At 35.4% G+C, this 25,415-nt stretch overlaps 1 protein-coding gene across 4 annotated transcripts; it reads right to left on the bottom strand.

The window, feature by feature from the left end:
* Window positions 1–682: 682 nt before the first annotated feature.
* On the bottom strand, window positions 683–17,264 carry LOC124828369 (SAGA-associated factor 29 homolog B-like). 4 transcript variants are annotated; one of them, XM_088115278.1, is made up of 10 exons: window positions 16,908–17,264; window positions 12,521–12,614; window positions 12,277–12,353; window positions 11,768–11,815; window positions 11,164–11,273; window positions 5,958–6,058; window positions 1,936–1,989; window positions 1,619–1,772; window positions 1,434–1,447; window positions 683–971 (listed from the first exon to the last, which is right to left on the bottom strand). In XM_088115278.1, exons 1-10 carry the CDS (start codon window positions 17,023–17,025, stop codon window positions 869–871), a joined length of 873 nt encoding a protein of 290 aa, XP_087971404.1. In that variant the 5' UTR covers window positions 17,026–17,264; the 3' UTR covers window positions 683–868. The 4 variants fall into 4 exon arrangements, with proteins under 4 accessions (XP_087971404.1, XP_087971405.1, XP_087971406.1 ...); XM_088115279.1 differs by having other exon boundaries at window positions 5,958–6,043; window positions 16,908–17,258; XM_088115280.1 differs by lacking the exon at window positions 11,768–11,815 and having other exon boundaries at window positions 16,908–17,261.
* Between the last annotated feature and the right edge of the window lie 8,151 nt (window positions 17,265–25,415).

The following is a 25,415-nucleotide window of genomic DNA, read 5'->3' on the forward strand; positions in this document are numbered from 1 at the left end:
TTTCAAACTAATATTTGAACATGTTTAAAATAGTATAAATAACTCAAACACTAACCTAAAACTCCGCTTACACATCCAAAAAAATTTAACATAAGTTGAAAAAACTATACTTATTCATTTTAAAAACAATATTTAACCCTTATTTAAATGTCAAATTATCCATAAACATAATAAAATTTTCAAACTACATAGCTTAGTTTACAACAAAATTAATATTTTAATTATTTAATAAATAATTATACTGTAATTGATAATCGCAACATACTTCTTTTCTTTTTATCTCTGTTGCTTTAAAAGTTTATAGCATGTCTGACAAATATTCATTGATATTTTTTATTACTTAAAACCAATTTGATGTTTATTTAAAACAATATATATATATATATATATATATATATATATATATATATATATCGTATTAAAACACTTTTTATTATTTGGTTTACTTTCATTATTTATTGTTTCAAATCCTTCTTATGTTCGTTATCTATACAAGTAAAAAATATAGAAAAACTACAAGATATCGGTTTCCGAAAACAAATTATTTGTTTTCTTTCCTGATTAGCTTATTTGCAATTTTTTTTTCTTTAAAATAGGTTTAAATGGAAAAAAAAAGTTCACATAAGATGACTCTCTTTCTCCTATTAATAATAGTTTCTGATGACTGATAAAGATAGAGAAGTGTAACAAAGTTGCCACAAACTATTTATCATTTATACGCAGTGGTAAACTACGCTGTCATTCTTACATGCTTGAAACCAAGTTGGGATGTCAATCTTGAAAAAAACATAACGCAGCATAGTACACAACTGGCACATATGCAATAATGTCGTTTCTACTTTATACACACCTATAAATAGTTTAAAGCTCATTGGCGATGTCCTTCTGGAAGAAGAACCACTTTATGGAAGGGCACAGTCCTTTGAGGTAAAGATCCATCTTCTTCGTCATCATCAAATTCCAACACATAGCTGTTCCAATCACCGCAAAAGTAATCAAACAGGGCATAAACTATTACTCGATTAGGGAGAAAAGCAACACAAAATATAAAGGATAGAAATATTAAGAAAATATAATAGAAAAGGTATGTTATTTGCATAACTAAAATAAGGAAAAAAGTTTAGAAATTTCTTTTTGCTTATCTGGACGAATGAGCATAAAAAAATTAAGATATATAACAACCTTTTATACAGACTAAAATTTAAAATTTCGTATATTATTAAAAATTTATTTTATCTTAGAAAAAACATTTATTTAAATTTTAAGAAAATAAAAATAAAAAATATGAATTTCCCATCTCTTTATGTTCATTAAACCATACAAAAGGGTAGAAAGTAAAAAGAAATAGTGATGTGACTTGATTTTCTATGGTTAAAATAGTAATATTTATAACAAAGTAAACATTCCGTGAAGCCTTAATGAAGTATACTTACTCCTCGGTTTTCCTCTGCACAGTTACGAAATGTTGAAGAATAACCCAGAACATGGGAAATAAATTGGTCAGTATGAAATCTGAGTCACAAAAGTTAAACTAACCACAGGGATTAACAGGCTACAAAATAATGAAAGGAAATCAGGAAATAATCTCACTATACTGAAGAAATGAGAGAATTATTACTCTGCGAGGGCCTTGAACAACTGTTGCTTTATAAAGTGCAGTAGTTCCTGGATAGACCGCCAAAACATGTTTTCCAGGTGGGAAATCTTGAGCACTAGAAGGATCATTACTCTTGGGAAAAGCAATGATATTTCCCATGGGAAGCTTGTACTGTCTGAATGCAGAAAGAGAAACAAATGAACTAAACATGCCATTCAAATGAAGTAACAATTTAATACACGTGGAAACAACGAAACTCCCAAGTATGTTTAAGATGGCACTTCCAGCAAAGCAAGCACATGAATAAACATGACAAATGTCATAATATGGTTCGTTACCTTTGGCCACTGCTTTCTTCGTCATCACCTGGTTCCTCATCTAGTACTTCAAATCTGTAAAACAAATCAAGAACATCAAATAAAATAATGAAAAGGGGAATTAAACAATACTTATGTCAAGATGAAAACTATTCCTTCAGTTACTGATTACAAATCATACACAAGAAACACTACTTTTAACAATTTTTTTCCTTTGTGAAAAAATAACCGTATTACAACAGTCGCAACAGGTTTATTTTAAGTCCTAAAGCAACTAAGCTTGTCCTTAAGTACTAGGAAATGAGTTTAAGTCAAACTCATTCTCATAAAGCCAACTTTTAAGGTAAAATTTTCCACTATTTATAAATTGTAAATTGGCCTTGTTAAAGTGGGATCTCCGATACGCCACCCTTATGTCGGCATCTCATCCCTCAAACTAGATATTTGTAAGTAGTCTCACAATAGCCCGATAGCATGTAGCACGATAAGTCCAACAAAGCTCAAGATCAGTAGATAAGGGGAACATGGGGTATAGGTCAAGTTGGCCAATGAGAAGTTATTCACGGGAAGGAGGCAATCACATGGCCATTATAGGTAGAGGAAAAGGGGAAACTGTGGAAGTCATGAATTCTTCCAGTAAAGCTGAGAAATAGTTCAAATGAGCTTCGATACTTATTGGGTTCATTGTCCTGGGAAGGAGAACAAAGTAGTTGATGCTTTGTCCAGGAAGGTGGTCTGCAATACCATATCTATTGTGCAGACGAGAGTGGGAGGATTGGGAATTGGAGGTTCAAAAGGATGACAATGCATTAAAGCAAGATTTGGTTGTGGATCCTAAGGCTCATGCTAACTATGAATTAAAACAGGAAAGATTATAGGTTTAATTAGTATTTTGGTCCCTATATTGAAGGTAAATATTCAATTGATTCCCAATATTTTGTTTTTGACTCATTTGAATCCCAATTTTGTTTAAATCACACAATATTGACCTTGTAGTTAAATTGACGTCAACACGGTTTGGTGGGTGTCATGTGTTAGTATTCTAAATTTTTATTTATTTTATCTTTATTTTTATTTATTTATTTATTTACTTTTCTTCTTCCCCACACCACCAAAATAGGCAAGCCACTACCAACTCCACCGGTCTTGAGAGCAGAAACTACTTCATGCACCTGCATGCACATCCTCTTCGTCATGCATGTCAGGTTAATGTTGTCCACATGCAGTCTTCCAGCACGAAGGGACACCACCCAGCCATAGTTGGGTTTGATGTCCACTGCACATCCCATTCCAGCACCTATTTGTCCTTTCCTTGCAGTTTGGTTGTTTGACTCTTTCTTTTTCTCTTTGTAGAGTTCCCCATTTTACCCATCATTTCTGGTTGAAAAAAGATTAATAGGAAAATTTATTTGTCTTGAAAATATCAATTTGTTGTTGAAGAGGAAAGACGAGGAGCAAGAAGATGGAAGGGTGGTGTAGGGGAGGAAGAGGAGCAAGGAGATGGAGAGGTGGTGTAGGGGAGGAGATGAAAGGAGATGGAGAGGTGGTGTGGGGGAGGAAGAGGAAGGAGATGAAGGATGAAAAAGAAAACCCATAAAAAATAAAAAGAAAACAAAGAAACTATGAATTGGTCTTATCTCTAGTCGATGTGCGACTTCCAACACACCCCCTCACGCCGAGGTATATACATCTCGAGCATGGGATTAGACATTTTCAACGGGTGGTCCGATAGTGGCTGGAACAATATGCCCAGCAAACAACAAATATCGCTAGGATAGGCTCTAACCATGGCTCTGATACCATGTTAGAAGTGGACTTTAAGCCTAACTCAACCCCACAAAACCGGCTTGTAGGGTGAGGTTTGCACCTACTTATAAACTATGAATTGGCCTTATCTCTAGTCGATGTGGGACTTCCAACAGTCTGGTCCAATATTTCCATGGATTTTATTGGTGGGTTACTTAAGGTTAAAGCCAGTGACACAAATTTTGTTGTGGTAGATCGTCTTACTAAATACATTCATTTATTTGCTTTGTCACACCCATATATAGCAACTATGGTGGCACAATTATTTGTGAGAGAAATTGTTAAACCTCATGGTTTTCCTTTGTCCATAGGTTTTGAAGGGGACCAAGTTTTTCTCAGTCAGTTTTGGAAAGAAGTGCTTAAACAAGCAGGGACTAAACTAAAGTATAGCACAACCTATCACCCTTAATTTGATGGTCAAACAAAAGTAGTTTACCATTGCATTGAGACATAATTGCGTTGTGTGACAGTTCTCAACCTAAACAATGGCCTAACTGGTTATGATGGGGCATGCCTCTTCTACAATGGCTCCTTTTAAAGCTCTTTATGACCAAGACCCTCCTACTCTCCTTATCTCTAGTTGATGTAGAACTTTTAACACACCTCTCACGCTGAGACGTATACATCTCAAGCGTGGGACCAAATATTAATAGATAGTTTGATAGCGGCCAGATAAGCGGGTTGAACAATAAACCTAACAAACAACATGTTTCACTAGGATAAACTCTGATACCATGTTAAGAAGTGGACTTTAAATCTAACTCAATCCCACAAAACCGGCTTGTAAGGTGAGATTCGCACCCACATATATACTATAAATTCACTTTATCTTTAGTCAATATGAGACTTCCAACAAAATGAACAGCTATCCCTTCTTGAGTGGAAAGTGTGAACCGCTCCCAGGTGGAACAAGATGCAATTTTAAAGGAATTAAAGGCTAACTTATGCAAAGCACATGATGATAATTTCGTTCAAGCTAATAAACACAAACTTGAGGTGGTTTACCAAGCAGGCAATTGGTTTTTCTGAAAATTCAGCCATATTGCTCTAAATCACTACCCAGTAAGCTTAAGGAGAAACTACATCGTCAATTTTATGGCCCTTATCAAATTGTAGAACGCATCAGTCAGGTTGCTTAAAAGTTGGAACTTCCTCTGCTGAATCTTATTCCACTGGTGTTTCATTTGTCTTTGCTTTTAAGCCAGCAGTACAGTCTCCAAATTCATATCAACCATAACCAAGAAATTGTTGGACATACAAATTAATTTGTGTGGTGAGTTAGATGTTCTTAAATGGTACCAGCTTCCAGATATAAAAAATAGTTGGGAATTGGTTGCTTCATGTTTAGATATATTGTGTTTTATGTTAATTAAGGAAACATAGTCCCTATCTTTATTATGTTATTTTTACATATTCATTTATATTTGGGCTTAACCCACTTCTCATTATTATAAATAAAGTACCCTATGTGTATTTTCTACACGAGGGAGATTAATCTTATACCTAGTTTTACTATATTCAATACTTTCATTTACTGAGAATTTCCAGATTTTTACCTTGAGGACAAGGTGACTTCTTCATGTGCAGGGTAGATAACAGAATTGTAATTCTTTCAGCCTCTGTTCTATTCCTAAAGCAGTAGGAACTGGATCCGAGTATAGCAAAAATGATTGACACAGAGTGTGTTTTTCATTTTGTTATGAATACTTCTATTAAATAGACTACGATATTACATTAGAAAGTGAGTTTAAACTTAACCTATTTTCATAAAATCAGTTTGTGAGGTGAGATTTGTTTGTACTTATACATTGTAAATTAAACTTATTTTTATTCAATGTGAGATTTCTAACACTACTAAGATAGCACAAGCTAAATATACACCGTTAGAACTCAACTCAATTTAATACCCTGCATTTAGTTAATGTCTTGGCATCAATGTGGTAAAATGGTATAAGTATGTCTTCAAAAATTAATATGGATAATTGCACTAAATACTCCTATATTCAGCACTTATTACACCCTAAATCCTCTCTTTTGGAAAATTACTGCCTTCACATTCTGTTACTACACCTATATGCTTGGTGTATAAAAAATTACACATAGAGTCTACACAAACCTTAGTGAAGTCATAAAAAACAATGTTAGTATCATAAGCAAAACCATAGAGGAGGTGACTAACTACCCCAAATTTATATGCAACTGACAGAACAAAATTGCAAAATTAATATTATACTTACTCCTTTGATTCCTTGTCAAAATGAATCACTTTTACAACAAACCATTCATCCTTATCAGCATTTCGTGGTGTGACCCTAGCTGCCACCTGACAAGAAATTAACTAAAAGGAATAGAACTCTAGATGCTTTAGAAAATTGTTTCCAAAAAACATTCTTCATCATAAACAAGTTGAGTCTATGAAAATGTTACTACAAGTTATGCATAACCTTGTAAGAGATTCAGATAATAGATTTCACTAAAAAATTAATAACAGAATCACAACTGTGAACAGCTCAATAAACTAACTATAACTGAATTTCTAACAGCTGTAATGATAGAACCTTGAGAGTTTATGTAAGGAGAAAGGAAATAGAAAACAAGGCATAGTTGTTAGGAGGGTTAAGAGGGGGGCAGTTATGCAGTTGGCTGTTATGTGTTTTGTGTGAGGGTGGGTATATTAGGGGGAAAGTGTCTTAAGAGCACACGTCTGTTTTGTATCTTTGTTTTGACAGGAGTATTACATCCTGTGTGAGGGGAGGATTGCTCCCTTCGATGCTTACGGACATCATTCTTTTGTTACAAGAATAATAATACAGTTTGTTCCTTGTAAGATTGAGTGTTGTGTATGTTTTTGTGTGCTAATCCGAGGGTTTCCTAGAAACCTATTAATTGGTTCAACCTCCCGGGTCACAAAAAAAGGAAGAACATGGAGGGGAGAATCAGTACGCTGGAGAGGCTGGTCAGGAACAAGGAAGAGCCATAGATGATCTCAGGGAATAGACCAGGGAAAATCATCAAGAACTTAAATATTTGATACTTATGCTGAAATCAAAGAACCAGGATAGTGGTTCTGAGGACAGTCAAGGTTCGGTTAATGAGGAAAGAAGGGGAAGGAACGAAGAACCTGAGGAGGATCTAGAGGAAGAAATGGGGGAAATACAAAAGGGCTGGATGAAAAGTGTAGAATTACCTACCTTTGAAGGAGTAGATCTGGTGGGGTGGATACCAAGAGCTGAAAAGTTCTTTGAGGTGCAGAATGTTTCAGCCAGGGAAAAGATGAGACTGGCCTTCGTTAGCATGGAAGGGAGCCAATCATTGGTTCAGATTTTGGAAAAAAAAAAACAAGAACCCTTCTTGGAAGGAACTAGCAAAAGCCTTGATTAAGAGGTTTGGAGGAAGAAACAGATGCTCTTTTTTTGAAAAGCTGGCTACTGTAAGGCAAAAGGGGCCAGTGGAAGAATATATCCAAGAATTTGAAATGTTAGTATCTCAAACTACAAGTTGACTGAGGAACAATTATTGGGGTACTTCTTTGGGGGTTTGCAAAATGATATTAGGAGCCAAATCAAGCCCCATAATCCTAGGGATTTGTTAAGGGCTATGGAGATAGCCAAGGATATGGAGGAAGTCACTCAAGATCCAAGATTGGGAGGAGGAGTGCCAATAGAAACAGTCAGTCTTCCAAAAGGTATAAGAAGGAATTGGTGCCATTTCTAGAACTGAAATGTTCAAAGGGGCCAGAAGTGGTCAAGGTACCTCTAGCAACGTAAGCACCACAAGGAAATATGAGACTAGCACCACGGTGGGCTCCAACATTTGAGGGAACACTACAAGAGAAAATAGGAACAAGGGGATAAGGAATGTGCCTTACCCAGAATATATCCAGAAAAGAGAGGAAAGGAGATGTTTCCACAGTAGGGGTCCCTACAGCTCAGGACATAGGTGTCCAGAAAAAAAAATATGAGGATACTGATCATGGCTGAAGATGAGAAGGAATGTGAAGGAGAAGAGGAGGAAGAAATGGAGCAGAGGCAGATGGAGCTCTCGGTTTTTTCAGCAGGAGGCTTGACACAATCCAATACTATGAAATTACAAGGATAGGTGAAAGAGAAGTAAGTGTTGGTGTTAATTGATAGTGGTGTCAGCCACAATTTTATTTCGACTAAGTTTGCTTGAGTGATGGATATAAGAAGACAACTAGAGGATGTTGTCACGACATCCCATTATTATTTGAAGGTTTGGAGGTGAAGGAGAGATTTTACTTGTTTGAGCTGGGTGGTGTGGATCTAATTCGGAGGTTTATAGGAGGTTTATATAGAATTATGGATGGAAAGCTAGGCCTTTAACAAACTTGCTAAAGAAAGCATAGTTTGATTGGACACAACAAAGCATGGAGGTCATGCAAGGCCTTAAGGAAGCCATTACTACAACCCAAGTAGTGCTGCCTAATTTTTCTCAAACTTTCCATGTAGAGTGTAATGCATCCGAGAGAGGGGTGGGAGCTGTGTTTTCATAGAACAAGAGGCCTATCACCTATTTCAGTAAATCATTGTCAGAATCCTCTCTTTCCAAGTCCATTTATGAGAAGGAGTTGATGGCTTTGGTGTTAGCCATCTAGCATTGGAGACTGTACCTATTAGGCTAGAAAGTTTTGGTCCATATAGACCAGAGGAGTCTAAGATACCTCCTAGAACAGGGATAACCACCCAAAACCAACATAATTGGTTGGCTAAATTGCTAGGGTATGAATTTGAGATAGTGTATAGGTCTGAGGCCTCCAATAAGGAAGCAGATGTCCTGTCTAGGAAGGCTGAAGAGATGGGGGAGCAGGAGAAGGAACTTAGGGTGATTACTAGATCCTTTAGGCATTCCAAGCTGTTTTGGAGGAGGTAGAAGGAGACTTGGTGCTACAAAAAATCAGGAGGGATCTGGTGGAAGAACCAAGCTCTCACTCAACTTTCATGCTGGAACATGATCCCCTTCATTACAAAGAAAGGTTGGTTTTGTCAGCCCAATCAACATGGATCACGAAGTTTATAGCAGAGTTTAATGTGACTGCCACAAGAGGGCATTCCAAGGTCTTCAAAACGTATAGAAAGGTGGCCTAGCCGTTATATTAGGTAGGGATGAAAAAGGCAGTAACAGATTTTGAGGCTGCTTGATTGGTTTGCCAGCAGCATAAGTACTTAGCTTCTTCACCACAAGGGTTATTACATCCTCTACCTATTCTGCAGGCTGTATGGGAGGAAATCAGCATGGACTTAATTGTAAGTTTACCCAAATCCAATGGGTATGTTGCGGTGTTGGTCATGGTAGATAGGCTAAGTAAATATGGTCATTTTATACCCATTATGCACTCATACTAGCAAAGTCTATAGCAGAAGTTTTTGTTAGGGACATAGTAAAACTGCATGGTATACCCTCCTTTATAGTCAATGAAAGAGATCCAACCTTTCTTAGCTTGTTTTGGAAGGAGTTCTTTAGGCTCCAGGGTACTAAATTAGTTATGAGCACTGCCTACCATCTAGAAACATATGGCCAAACAAAGACTCTTAATAAGACCTTACAAACCTACTTAAGATGCTTCAGTTCGAAATAGCCTAAACGTTGGAGTTATGTTCTTGGGCAAAATACTGGTATAACACTAGCTTTCAAGATTCGGCAATGCACTCCTTTTGAAGTGGTGTATGGGAGAGCTCCTTCATCCTGTTAGGTACAAAAAAAGTCCCAATTCAGATAAAACAAGAGATGGACATGGGTTTATTTACACATAAGATACCTCCATTGGTAAGAGGCCTTTTGGAGTGGTACCAAAAGCAAATCTGTGAGGGCTTAGCCCAAAGCGAACAATATCTTACCAGTGTGGAGATCTATGTGTGTATGTTGAATCTCCCTACAAATGGTATCAAAGTCGATGGTTCAGGTCTGGTGACCGGACTCAAACGAGTACGTCCCTCCATGGTAAGGTGAAGTCTTGGCAGGTGGCCGGTGGCTGATGGTAAATAGCCAGATGTATCATGAGAGGTGGAGAGTAAGAGATGCTCAGTGTGTGACCATGGATCGTGAAAGAGAGCAAAGAGAAGTGTTGATCATGGTGTACTCGAGGATAAGAAAAGACTTCCACTTAGGGGAGGTGGAGAACCATAGTCCTTTGTTTGAAGGGAAGATTGTTAGGTATAAACAAAGTCCCACATCAGATAAAACAAGAGATGGACATGGGTTTATATATATATATAAGATACCTCCATTAGTAAGAGGCCTTTTGGAGTGGTACCAAAAGCAAATCCGTGAGGGCTTAGCCCAACGCGGACAATATCTTACCAGTGTGGAGATATATGTGTGTATGTTGAACCTCCCTACACGTCCCTCACCTGTTTTGTGTTAGGAGAAACAACTGTGGAAGCAGTGGCACAAGAGCTACAAAATAGGGACGAGGCCCTCAAGCAACTAAGGGATCATTTAGAGAGGGTACAAGATCAAATGGCTAAATTTTCCAACAAGAAATGAAGGCCATCACTGACAAGGAGGGAGATTAGGTATATTTCAAGATCAGACCCTATAGGCAAGCATCCATGCCTACCAAATTGCACCCCAAGTTGTCAGCCAGGTATTATGGTCTTTTCCAAGTGACCAACCAGGTAGGACTAGTGGCTTTTAGGGTGCAGCTGCTAGAGATAGCCCGTATCCACCCAGTCTTTTATGTGTCTCAACTTAAATTGGCGATGGGCACCCAACAAGTGGAAAGGGGACTACCGGAGGATTTACATGGGGGAGGGCAAGTTTGTTGTACCCTCAAAGTATTGGAAAGGAGAACAAATCAGTTGCAAGGAGAACCAACACAACAGGTGCTCATTGAGTGGCAGGAAGGAGGGCCAGAAGCTGCTACATGGGAGGATGAGGTGACCATAAGGGAACAATTTCTTTCACCTTGAGGACAAGGTTGTTCAAAGGCCGGTAAGTAATAATAGGACCTTGAGAGTTTATGTAAGGAGAAAGGAAATAAAAAACAGGGCATAGTTGTTAGGAGGGTTGTTAGGCGGTTGGCTGTTATGTGTTTCGTGTGAGGGTTTGGCTATATTAGGGGGAAAGAGTGTCTTAGGAGGACACATCTGTTTTGTATCTTTGTTTTGATAGGAGCATTACATCTTGTGTGAGGGGAGGATTGCTCCTTTGGATGCTTACGGACTTCATTCTTTATTACAAGAACAATAATACAGTTTGTTCCCTTGTGAGATTGAGTGTTGTGTGTGTTTTGTGTGATAACCCGAGGGTGTCCTGGGTTTCTTGCTGCCAAGAAATCTATCATGTAAGCTTTAAACAGACAAACTTATCAAATGCAATGTACTGCTCATACATGTAGTATAACTAACATGGATAAAAACATTGTCAATAAATGTTAATGGAGTATTTGATTTGTATTCATCAAACTTCAGCATAAATGCATACCTGTTCTCCTTTAAGACTGGCACAAGCTTCAAGATGATTTCGCATAGTAGGATTTAGTCTTGAAATATCTGACTCAGTCTTTACTCGTTTCCTTTTCTGCTCATTACCTTCTGTAACACGGATATACTTAGGAGCTAGACTAGGTAAATAAAAACTAGCATCTCAAGGAAATCATAATAATAACAAAGTTTAAGGAAATTATTTGCTTCAACCACAATACTCCACAAACGCTTCCACATATTTGTTCGTATTTTGATTCATAAGTTTGCATAGCCTTGTTTATCAACTGAATGTTGTACAAAATCATTACCATATTGTTGGGGAGCAATGCATCACCATGTATTAGCTGGGGATAACAAAAGCATGCTAAAGCACTCTTGCTAACGAGCTGTAAGTTTGGCTAATCTGTACCTCCGAATCATGATTTTCATAGATATACCCAGCACTTTTTCCATTCTACTTCCACCATATCGGCAGAAAAGGATCGAATGTAAAAATATAAATGAATTGATTAATACACAATTTTCAGTTTTACTTTAAGTTACACGTTAGCATGCCCTCCCTCCCCCATTTTCTTCATGTAGCAGGACTATACAGGACTGACCCACATTGCAGCAGAGATGAGTATCCAAAGAGTAGACTTTACCTTTTCCTGGAAAAAAAAAAGGAGGGAAAGAAAAGATCTTAAAACAACCAAAAATTTACATCAAATGAATTGAAATTTGGCATGTAGTTGTCACAAAATTGTGAGACATTCTTTTCCTCCCCGTTTTCTTATTTTATTTACTTCCTACACTCCTTCCCCTTAAAAAGCATATCTCTAATGCTTTCGACCCTAACTTGGGTTGTATCATTTTGGTTAATCATACCTAGTCTTTGTGGTTAATACATAACACAAATGAAAAGAAAATATTAAAAGAGCAACATACTAAAAGGTTCTACGTTGACAGTATTTATTGTCAACAAATTCTAAATGTCCAAGCCTACGTACAGAGGTTATAATATTTCAAGTGAAAGATGAATATAATTATCTTATGGATGAATTCTAAATGTATAACAAATATGATAATGTTTCAAATGAAAGAACATATTTGTCAAAAATGTGAGGCAAACCTATTCTTCTTCGTGTTTGCCCCTGTGGACCCGTAGGGAGTATTCCATCAATTTGGCTTAACATTAAGCTGGAAATACTGCATCAAAAATCAATACAAGAATCACATGCAATAGAATGCCAAGCCTGGACAGTATATCAAGCGACTCTCATATCAAAATGCATAGCTTAAAGATTTTCAGCATAAATGAAAATAAAATGTAATTCATATAAAATGTTTCTGAGCTACGGACAGATTAAACATACTTTGCTTCACTTTCCGAAAGATCTTTTGCTTGAGTGTACAACACTTTAAGCCTTGCCAATGAGGTATCCCCAGGCTTCTCAACCACTTCAGGAGCTGTATCGAAGTGACAATAAAATATCAACAAAAAAAACAGATATCATAGCAGAATACAAGAATAAACATCAAATTATGATTCTCAGAAATGGAAACAAGTTCAGCCACTCCAGTCAAGCAAGTACAAAGAGTCTTTGGCTAGTCAAATTAGAGTCATTCTAAGTAATTGTTCCCAGCGACTGATTGACTTAAATCTTAAAATTTCAAGTTTCACATTCAAAAGGAAGGAAACTAAAGCAAAGAAATTAAATTGTTTAGTGTGTCATTCCTTAAAATCACTGAAGTCAGAATGCTTCATGAAGAAAAAACCGATAAGTTGGTTGTTAGAAAAAGATAAATGAATGTATTTGTATCATGTCTCACACGTTCGCTCACTCATGTGCCATTGTCATTGAAATGTGCATAATGATCTAGACCTCCTACCTTGTTCTAAAATCCAATTTGTTTTGGGGAGACAAAATTAAATTGTAGAATTGGGGAGGATTTTATACCATATGAACCAAGACATGAATTTTACCCAGTGAAATAAGTGTTTTGTTGCTGTTAATATATACTTTTCTTCAATAATCAACATTTATTTAACATGCCTATTTCTCATGTATTAAATGTTTGCATTTGTTGGCAAAGTGCCTCGTCTTTAAAGGATCATTAATCAAATACCCAAATTATAATGGAAATATTGATTTTAGATTACTTCTGAAACTCAAAGGATTGTTTGTTTTTGTCAAAACAGTGTTGCTCATTATGTGTTTTAGGAATTTTTTATTTTATTCTTGCTTAACTTTTAATCTTTATTATAGTTGTATCTTGCTATTAAAACTAGGATTATAAATTTATAAACAATCCCATAACTACAAGGGGATTAGTTCCCTTAGAATTAGCTTATAAAATAAACAGCAGACTTTTGGAAGTCTCACATCGACTAGAGATAAAACCAATTTATAATATATATAAGTGGGTGCAAACCTCACCTTATAAGCCAGTTTTGTGGAATTGAGTTAGGCTTAAAGTTCACTTCTTAACATGGTATCAGAGCTAAGTTAGAGCTTATTCTAGCTAGATTTGTGTGGACATATTGTTCCACCCGCTATCGGGCTACTATCAGACCATCCATTAATGTCTAGTCTCACACTCCAGATACATATACCTTAGCGTAAGGGGGGTATAAGTGGGTGCAAACCTCCCCTTAAGAGCTAGTTTTGTGAGGTTGATTGCAAACCTTACCTTACAAACTGGTTTTGTGGGGTTGAATTAGGCTTAAAGTTCACTTCTTAACACAAACCCATGTTTTTATAGGTCCATTGATCTCATTATTGAAATATAGAAGAAATATATTATTTCTTCCTAAATTATGAAACGGTTTCAGAACTCCTTATCTTTAGGAGTATCTGACTTTGTCTATCAATCTTAAAATCCTGAACTGCTATAGAATTGCAGAATTTCAAGCACACAGGGACATGCTCTCTAACATATTCTGGTAATTTTCCATTTTCTTTTGATCTTTAATGCTTCAGCTACTCCTTTTCTCATTATTGGCAACTAGACTTTAGCGGCACTGAACATATAACCCCACTACCCATATATTTCTCCATGTGTTCTCCATGTCCTAAAAATAAGAAAATTTCAACAGAAGATGGAAGTCTTATAACAGCGGCAGGACAAGAGATCCAAATAAGCCCATCCATAACCTTTAAAAATATCATTCATGTCCCTAAATAGTCCACTAATCTGATTTTTGTACAAATACACAAAAGATCTTTCATGTAATAAATTTTTTTCCATAGCAATTATTGTATTTTACAGGACAAGAAATCAAGAGGATGATTGGACATGCTAGACAATGCAATGACCTTTACTACACAGAGGACCCTAATCAACCTATCAATAGCCACTCCCTCGTATCTTAATCCATCATGACTAATTAAGAGAAATCTTAACTATAATATACTATTGTCAGCTGGGACATCCTTCATTTCAAGTGATAAAATTTATTTTCCCTTGGCTGTTTAAGAATTTAATGGTGGAAGCTCTCCACTATGAGGTGTGTGAGTTTGAAAAACCCAAGTGCACAAATTTTTCCATTAGCAATATCTTGTTCATACTAATGTATGGAGTCCTACTAATATTGGTAGTATCTTAGGTGATAAATAGTTTATAACCTTTATAGATGATTGTATTCAAGTGACTTGGGTTTTCCTATCGAAACACAAGGTTAGTTCTACCTTTATTCAGTTTGTCACAATGATTAAGAATAAATCTAGAGTCAATATTAAGAGAATTAGGTCTGATAATGCTAAAGACTACTTTAATCTTGGTTTCAACTCTATTTTTCCATAAATAGGAGATAATCCATAATCTTCATGTGTTAACATGCCTCAACAAAATGAAATTGTTGAAAGGAAAAATGGGCACTTATTACAACAAACTAGAGCTCTACATTTTCAATATCATACTCTTTAGGAGAAGCCCTTTTTACTGTCACTTATTTCATCAATAGATTGCCCTCAAAGTATAGAGGAGGATATTGTAGGAGACAAAGAAATGTATCAAAGACTTGTTGACAGACTTCTATAAACGCATGTAACTTCTATAAACTTGAATTGTAGAGTTAACTTGTAAACTTTCAAGGTTACTTAATAGAAAAAATATTATTAAAAAACTTATTTCATAGCATATAGGCTTCACAAAATACTCTTACACGTCAAGAATTCAATAACTCAACTTTACAATAAAACAAAATAGCAAAATAACAACAAAGTGTACACATAAATTAGTACTGAAAAAGATCAGACAACTAAACAACCAAATTATATGTAAATTCATAAAAGAAAAAAAAAAATATTAGAGAAAACATATTAAAAAGGAGTTAATTTCATCAAATCCTTTGAGTCAAGGTAAAGCCCTATCATACATATTGGGGTCAATGATGACAAAAGTTAAAGTTGATTTCAAATACATAGCCTCACTTTTTTACTTCAGCATTTATGCCTGGCCTAACCAAAATAAGAATTTGACAGAGAGCTTGACAATTAAAAATCACAAAATTGTAGGAGTTAAGTTGAGATTGACAACCATAGTTGCAACGTTTCATAAAATAAGCCAAGAAATAGGCAGGCACAATAAGAGAAAACATTACAGAACTTCTAATTTATTGCTGAACTCTAACTTGGCCAAAGATATCCACTTTTCACAGGCTTAAGAGCATGACATATTCCATTTCAAGTTTGGATATTAGTAATCAGCAACAAGAACCAAGTCTTGCCCCATTGCCACAACTTGATGTCTGTTAGAGGTTATATTGATGATCAATCAATGTTATCTTAGAGTAAAGTATATTTTAAGCGTTTCTCTTAATATTTTCTCTACTTGACTCAAACCACAGTTGGCATGGCCATTAAGTTGCTGAAGAGCTCCCATCCAAACTCAGATGAAAATCCAGGTCATGAAACTGAAACCTGGATTCTGATCAGCCATCTGAGATTGAGCCCAAACTGAAGTCTGTATACAACCACGAGAAGATCAAGACGTCGATGCCCAACACCACTCAACCCTGCAATCCTCATACCGTTATGGATATCCAAGGATCCTACCAAGGGCATTCATTATTCTCACTAATATACCCGTACATTGTGACTGACAGTCGAAACTACCTTACCCATGGAAGTGCCTTTAAAACACATTAAAAGCAGTGTCCCACTTGAAATTCACATTGTGATAACAAACATTTCCTTATGTATTTTTCTGTCCTTTTAAAGGGGGCTGACGTCCATTTTTTCACACTAGCACTTCTACTGATGTCCATAACATTTGCCACAACCATATTACACCACTACGTAAGCATGTTTATCACCATTTTCTCTAATAAACTTTCCTGTCCAATATTTTATCTTAATACCAATCAACATAAGCAAATCAAATTTTTTTATGTATGAAATACAAAAAATCACTATTAGTATCTATGTTCGTAAAATTCAAAATCTAAAAACAATTTCAACAAAAAATGGCAATCCAAAAAACAACATAAAACAAGGGCATTTTTGAGGTTAATAAAAGTTGTAACTCCACAAAAGAAACAGCCTACACACTCAAAACAGTTCTTTTTTATAATTTTATATTTTAATTTCAATTTATCCAAAACTAAAATGGATAAAAAAAATAAAACAGAAGAAAGAAACACCTGATTTACAAACAAACATAAACATTAAGAACCTCAGGTCAAAAAAAGGAAAAAAATGCAATATTGAAAAAACAAAAATCAGGTAAAAATAAAGTATTGAATAAGAGATAACTGACTAGTCTGAAGCTTCTTGTGGAGCTTGTTGATTTCTGAGAGAATCTCCTCCTGTTCTTTCCTTACCCGATCGAGCTCCTTCGAGCTCTCCAATAGCGAGACAACGTCCGGAGATGACATCGTTTTGATCTTGAAACAACAACTGCTGCACAAAACCAGATTCTTCCAAAGTTGCTATCCAATTAAATCGAAAATCGAGAGTTGGAATTTCTAATAATATATTTTTCTCAGAAAAATTTAAAGAGTGGAATGTTTTGCTTTCCGCTTGCGTTCTGTTATATATTTTTATTTGATTTTATTTTTGAAAAAAAAAAAAAACTTGAGCAAAAAAAAAAACTTGAGCTTATTGTTACTCTAAAATAATTGGAAACTTTTGGCACCGAAATAATCTTCTCCCAAAAGATAAGCTGATCTTATTCATGAAATACCTTAACCATCCCTCTGCCTAACATGTATATTATAATTAAATTTCGACAGTGATTAATTATTATTTCTTATTTTGTACTCTATTTATTATATTATTATATTTTTAAATAAATATTATTATAATAAAAACATAAACTCGTAAATCATATTAATTGTATAATATAATTAATATTTTTTAAGAAATACTTAAATTACTTTAAACTTTCACTGTCTATCTAAATGTCCATACTTAAAATTTGGATAACAAGACTGTATATAATTAAAGGAAAAAGTAATACTAATAATGAGTAATTATATAATAGTCACTTTAATTATTTTCATAATTTACTTTTACTTTTTAATTTTAAAATATGAGCAAAGATAAAATATAAATATAAATTATGTAAATCAAAATGAAAATTTCTAACATATATATATTATATATATAATTATTATTTTATGAATGAAAAAAAAATATTTTTATATAATTTATAAATATTATTTTTTCATTGCACATACTTGAACTAATTTATATATCTAAAAATAATAATAAACTCCCTGTTATGAAATGTGTGGGAGATAACATTGATTTTTAAGAGGTATGTATATTATATTAATATAATGTGTTAATATATCTTTCCTAAGCTTAAAAGGTTTATAAACATTTAACTACAACACTAACACTGATTTTTAAGAGGTCTATATATTATATTAATATAATGTGTTAATATATCTTTCATAAGCTTAAAAGGTTTATAAACATTTAATTATAAGGGTATCTCAATTTTTTATACTCGACATTATTTCCTAATATCACATTATTCACTCATTTTTACGAACTTAAGCGTCCGAGAGTTGTTATAGGTTCACATATTCTTTCCTCAACAAACTCGTTGAAACTTGTTATAGGTTCAACTATGTATGAGAGGTTTGATGGTAGGTATAGGAGAGGGAAGTTGAAGTGTCTATAGGGTTTGGGGATGGGTACGAAGGTGTGAGAGCTAAGGGTAAGAATGATTTTAGGAGGATCAGTTGTTGTGGTTATAATGGTTTATTGGTCGTCTTAGTTGTTAGTTGAAGGGGGTGAAGGTTCTCTAGGTGGTGAAGGTGGTAATGTTTGAGTTGTGATTTGAGGAGGTGAAGAGAGTGGAGTTTAGGTTGAAGGTGTAGACAATCTAGGTGAGATGGGTTTAGTTGAGGGTATGTGTGGAGATGAAGAGAGTTGGGCTTGAGTGGGAGGAGTGGACAGTGTTTGGGAAGGTTAGTTGGGAGGTGGCAAAGAGATGCCAGACGTTGTGAGAGGTACAAACAATGTGTCTTTAGATGTGTCGAGATGAACGTCTAAGGACTAATTTAGGTCTTTTTGGAGAGGGCTCTGCAATGGTTACTCCTTAAATGTTGAGGGGCATTTCCCGACACATTTTCTAAAGCAGTAAAAACATGTCCATCATTAAAGTATGATTTCTCTTCAGGACATTTCTTAGGTGAAGAAGGCTTATTCACTTTCTTGGCCTTCTTCTCTTTTGATGCAGTAGGTCGAGGTCTTTTTGAAGACGTTCCACCCTTAGATGCTTGAGCCTTTGTTGATGTAGAGTTGAAAGGTTGACCAGACGTTGCTTCCTCAGACGATGAAGGGGATGCTTCAGAATATCAGTTGCTTCCTTTTCCTTTTCTAGCAGCCTCTACCTTTTGTAACCCCTTAGGGCTTGGTAACCCTTTATATCCATCTTCAAGAGATTCAGAGTCTTATCAAATCCTATAACTCTGACGGATTCTTTCTTTTCTACGTCCATGTGAGGATGATTTAGATGATTATTCCTTGTGTTTGCAAACCTTACAGTCTCCAAAGAAGGGATCTTTTCTACCTTCTTTACTTCCAACTGCATCTGTCTAATGTTGGTTATGTTGAATACTTAGCCACGAGAGGTGCCACTCATTACAATATGGTTCCTTATGAGAACATGAACATTTTCAAACATCATATGCTCAAGAACCTTTCGATCAACAATCAATCTGACCAATGAAGTGTAATAGTAGTTGTACACCTTCTTGCTCAAGTCTTGATGGACTGGACGACGTGGATAAGAATCATGTGTGGCAGGTTGAAAGGCATCTCAGTTATCAAATGATATATGACGAATCTACCCATCTTAGTCACATGATCTCTAGAACTGCTCTTATGTAGGAACATCTTCGAGCATACATGTTAGAGGACTTTTGCATAAGGGCTCAAGTTTAACAAAAAAGCATTAAACGAAATATCCCTCTGAATGAAATATTGTTTTAAAGAAATAGTGTTTAAAAGAAATATAGTTTAGAAGATCCTTTCTAGACAAAAACAAGCTTATAACAACGTTTTCTAGACAATATTGTCAGATAAACAAAGCTTTATAAACAATGTCTAATGAAAGGAAGCGTCTTTTTAAAGAATCATCTAATAGACGATATGTGTTACAAACAGCATTTTAACAAATAACGTCTTACTAACATAAGCATCTATCTTTATGCTAACATTGAAGCTTAAAATATGTTTTACTCAAATAATGTTAATTCAAGCAAGCGTCTTATAAAATGTATCGTCTAACAAGAGTCCGTTAAATGTTGCATATCTCAAACAGGTTTTCAACATAAGCATCTAATGTTTACACCGTCTGATATTCATATGTTGAATGGTTTATTAAACGATGCATTTATTAATAAGTTGAAAAATGAGAAAATGTATTGAACATGTAATACAGCCTAACGCTTATCAATGTTCAAAATATTTAATGTATGTACATAAAGTGCTTAGATGCTTGCATACATTATTCTTGATATTTTTGCAGATCACAAAAGTACAAAGACTTTATCAGAATCAATGCACCAAAGATAAAGACGTTCAAAGATATGAAGAATATTAATGTTTCCCTTGAAGACTTATACTCTAACACATCGTACAAGCTATGTTTTGATAAAAGCTATGGCAAATCATTCTACCTTTGCAAAGTAGATTGAGCCTGATTTCTTAAAGGCCACCAGTTTTACATGAAGTCAACCTTATCTAACCGTCATTTCTTAAGAAAAGCTATAAATAGACAAAAGCTTGAAGAGAAGACAAGAAGCATAACATTGAGAACTTTTGAACCCTCATACAAGCTTGCTATTACTCTACTCTTATATCGTCTAATGCAAAATTTTCTAAGAGAAAGAACGCTAGCAAAATCTTAGATTTTGTTGTACTATTTTTATCCTCTTTTTGAGAGTTACCATCTGTATTTGCTCTTAACACTGACTATATTGTACATTCTGAAGAGAACTAAAACACTTGGTATTTAGCTCAGTTGAGTTAAATAGTCTAAATAGTTGTCTAGGATTGATACCAGAAGTGGTTAGAATACTTGTGATGAAAACTCATTTAGGGAATTTCATTCAAAGGGGTATCAACTAAAGCTAAGGCTAAGAAAGGGAAGTGAAGAAGGACTTTTAAAGGCTCTTTCTTGATTTTCTTTCTCTAAGTCTTAGAAGGATTCTCTAAAATACTTATATTGTTGTTTTGTAGGGTCTAAAAAGGCTTGGAGATCATGGTTGAACCACCCAAGAAGCATGAGAAGCCAAGGGAAGCAAAGGAGCAAAAGTTAGGAAGAAATAGGTGGAATTTCGGATTGGGAGGTTACCTTCCGGATTATACTTGTGAAGAAAAATGGCTTTCGCATTGGAATTTCTCCCAGCCAAATCCACTGCACGCCCAGCCACTACTAGATGCATTTTACACATGTTTAATTTTGACCTTGATCAAGGCATGGCTTGCGTGAGCTGATTAGTTGGAGCTTCTTGCACAAACTAATTTAAATTTGGGAGGGAATTTGGGTCAGAAACATGACTCATCTTTACCTATAAATAAGAGAGTCATGGCTATGTAATTTCTCACTTTTGAGCTTAATGAAATGCTCCAGCTTCTTTTGTTCTTTAGTCACCTGAGAATTTCTAATTCTCTCACTCTCCTCTAGCTTCCTTCCTTAGTAGGAAGGTCTTTTGAGCTTGGAGGCATCATACACACACCACACCTTCATCCAAACTTTCATCAAACACCTTATGTGCATCCAATTCACTGCACCAAATCTCATTCCGTTGTGCATCTGTTTTGGAGCTTCTTCTTGCGTGCTTAATGCTAGGAGAGGGTTTCATCAACTTGTATACCAAGAGTAGTTAAACTCAGACTAGCAGTATTGACTAGATGAACCAGGAGTGGTGTTAATACTCGACGTAAACCTGGAGAGGTGAAACTTGTGTAATTTTCTTGAAGATTAGTGGAACCCTTTCAAAGTTCTTAAGGAAGAACTGGATGTAGTTTAGGTTGAAGGAACCAGTATAAAATTTGTGCTTTATTGCTTTGCTTCTTAAAAAAATTTTCCTTTATATGTCCTTCATAAAAACCATCATCTAAACATCTTATTTTAAATCATCTATCTTTTGAGAATCCATTAGACGCTGCTTTGTGAAAAGTTTTAAAACATTATTCACCTCCTCTAGTGTATTCCTATGATTTCACATATTATGTTCCATTTGGTGTCTTGGTTTTAGTTTCTTTTGATTAAAATTATCTTCTTCTCTAGAGTACTGGAAGTGAACCTTCACATCTAGATAACCTTGGTTATCTTAATGTCCAATGAGAATCTTTCTTGAGCTTTCTTAATCACTTACACACCATATAATATTAAACCATAATCTTTATCATTCATTGTGAGTCTTGAACTCATCATCCTCCTCTTTTTGGAGAAAATACAACCACAAATTCTTAAATTCTACATAAAAAGGAGAAAGATCACCCACATTAAAAGTGTCATGTTATAATTAGGGGGTAAATCTAACTTATAAGCATTATTGTTTATTTTCCTAACTACTTGGAAAGGGTCATCCCCTCTAGGGTGGATTTTGGAATTCCTTTGAGTAGGGAACCTTTCTTTTCTCAAGTGAAGTCATACCCAATCACCCTCTTTAAAGGTAACCTCTTTCCTACCTTTATTGGAAAACCTTTAGTATTACCCTACCTTCCTTTCTATGTTACCCTTGACTTAAGCATGTAAGTCTTAGATCATCTTAGCATGCTTTTCTCTGTCTTGGCAAGTCCATGCCTCACAAGTGGGAAAGGGAAAGAGATCTAGAGGTGTGAAGGGATTAAGCCCATAGGCAACCTCAAAGGGAGAGTGTGAAGTAATGGAGTACATCATTCTACTGTATGCAAACTCTATATGAGGCAGAAGATCTTCCCACTTCCTAGGATTATGCATTATCATGCACCTAAACATTTAACCCAAAGTCTTATTAACCACCTCGGTTTGGCCTTCGGTTTAGGGGGTGACAAGTGGTAGAAAATAGAAGTTTAGTGCTAAGCTTTCCCCCACAATGTCCTCCAAAAGTGGCTTAAGAATTATGATCACTTACTATGGTTCTAGGGATGCCATGAAGTCTTACTACTTCCTTAAAGAAAAAATCTGCAATTAATCTTGCATCATCCACTTTTTAGCATGGGATAAAATAAGTTATCTTTGAAATCCTATATATCACCACAAAGATAGAATCCCTATCCTTCTTTGTCTTTGGAAGCCCTAGTATAAAATCCTAAGGTCTCTAGTACACTCCTTAAATAATGCACATGTTCTTCCTTAGACAAGCTATATATGAGAATGTCATCAAAGTAGACTATTACAAACTTGCCTAAGAATTATGTAAGCACATGATGAACGAGTCTCATGAAGGTACCAGGTGTATTAATCAAACCATAAGGCATAATTAACCTCTCATAGTCTAAACTTAGTGTCAAAGGTATTCCTAATTTACATAAGAGTAAAGAAATCTAATGTAAATTTATGTCAGAGTTATTAACAATATAACATAAATTTACGTTGAAGAAATAACCAAATATCAATTTACTTCTTATACAATGTTTGACCTTTAGAAGCCATAAAAAGTCTAAAATAACAAACATAAAAAATCTTCTTTATGTTAGTCTCAACAAGAAAACACTAGGTTCTATAACAAAAAGAATCATGGACAAATGTGTCCACCCAATTTGCCAAAAGATATACATGCATCTTGGTTGAAGGTTGACCTTTTTTTTTTTTTGAAAACAAAATTGCCAAAGACATTTTATTTATTAAAACTATATACACTACATGGAAATTTGCTACAAGTAATCGCTGAGACAATGCCAATCCAGCCTAAATATGTGAAAAGATACTTATGATAGTTGAGGAGTCCCCACTCCAAAAATGACCCAACATTTAAAGTCTTGAAGCATCCAAAATAACACTATTTAAACCTTTTTGCTTAGTTTGACTCAAGGTTAAGGGATTATATATATACCATTATAAATGGATTATATAGACTCTAATCATGAATTATGACCCACACCCTCAACATTCGATTTGATAAAGATTCAATGCTCATACATTTGTCTTTTAACATAAAATCTTCTTTACGAAAATTAAGTTGTCCCATAACCAAATTATTAATCACCTAGAGGCCATGTGTATTAGTTTAGTCTTCTAAAGGGAATAAAACTTATCCAAGTTGGTTATATAGTTTGCTAGTTACTAACACAAAGATCTAATAAAAATTACAAAGAATCTTAAGCAAATTATCTTTAATAAGTTGTTTATTACTCTTTTTTTAGTGTACCATTAAGATCTCAAAATGAATCATATTCATTAAAGTGAGACGAATGCAACCCTTTTACCTTAAATGGCTCAAGGCTAAGGGACTGCATATTGTAATTGTAATAGTTAGAGTTTTATTTGATAATCAGCTAAGAATAAAGTTTAGTGTAGTGTCTACTTTATAACTTAACTAATCATGTATAGAATGATCTGATATTTGAATATACTATTTACTTATAAAACCATATTCTGTGATAATCTTCAAAACACTTACCTTGAATATAGGACTGATAAATCCATGAATAGTTTTTCAATTTTGGTTTAATACATCATTTGATCCCTAGTTTGGGGCGTTGTGTTCAAAGTCGTCATACCTTTTAAATAGTTCACTATTGTCCCATATTTAGTTAAAAACAGTTCAACTTGGTCCTTTTGGCTTACGGCGTTAAAAACATAACGGTGCAATGATGTGACAACAGTGACTTGTCCATTTTTTATGATGCGAAAACTGTGACCCAATTGACGTGGCCAGAAACCCTAATTTTCCTAAGGCCAGAAACCCTTGTGCCATTACCGTGAAACCCTAGCCGCCGCCGTTGTCGTAGAACGAAACACGCCACCACCAAACCCTCACGCCACCATGTCACCGTCACCACTATCAACATAGACCTACAATTCGAAGTAGAGAAACTGTGACCTGTGCAATGTTTATGCGAGAGAGCCTTCATGATTCTGCACCTTGACTCGCAAACAACCCATGGTGGCGCAACGCATTTGATCAGCGATGAACGAAGAAGAAGCTCTCGTTCTAGGCTTTTGCTCTTTGCAAAGAAGACGAAGATGGAGGACGCATGAAGAGGCTTCTTGCACGATGCATGGAGGCACATTGTTTCTACGTTTCTGGCTTTGCAATTTGTAGGTTGGTGTCCATGGATATTGTTTGCGAACTAGGGTTTCTGCGATTTGGGTAGCGATTATGTATGTTTATAGTTTTCTGCAAGTGTGAATTGAGTTTCTAAGTGTCGCAATTGCGATATTCTTGTTCATATTTAAGTTGAAATTTTTAGTTTGCAGGTTAGGGATTTCGATTCAGTTCTTACTTAATGGTGGTGAGGCGCAACACATGGTGGAGATTTTGCCTTGATTACTAGTGACGCGGTTTAGGGTCTCATGGTGGCTAGGGTTTGGTTGGAATTAGGCGATTTGGGTTTGATTTCTGGGTTTTTTGTTGCTTTTCTCTACTTCGAATTGTAGGTCTGTGTTGATGGTGGTGATGGCGGCATGGTGGCCAAAGGGTTTGGTGGTGGCGCGTTTCGTTCTACGGCGGCGGCGGCGGCTAGGGTTTCACGGTGGTGACACAAGGGTTTCTGGCCTTAGGGAAATTAGGGTTTCTAGCCACATCAATTGGGTCACAGTTGTCGCATCATAAAAAATTGGACAGGTCACAGTTGCTACATCATTGCACCGTTA

This window comes from Vigna umbellata, chromosome 5, assembly GCF_029865625.1.
Source record: "Vigna umbellata cultivar VRB3 chromosome 5, Vumbellata_1.0, whole genome shotgun sequence".
NCBI classification, from domain to species: domain Eukaryota; kingdom Viridiplantae; phylum Streptophyta; class Magnoliopsida; order Fabales; family Fabaceae; genus Vigna; species Vigna umbellata.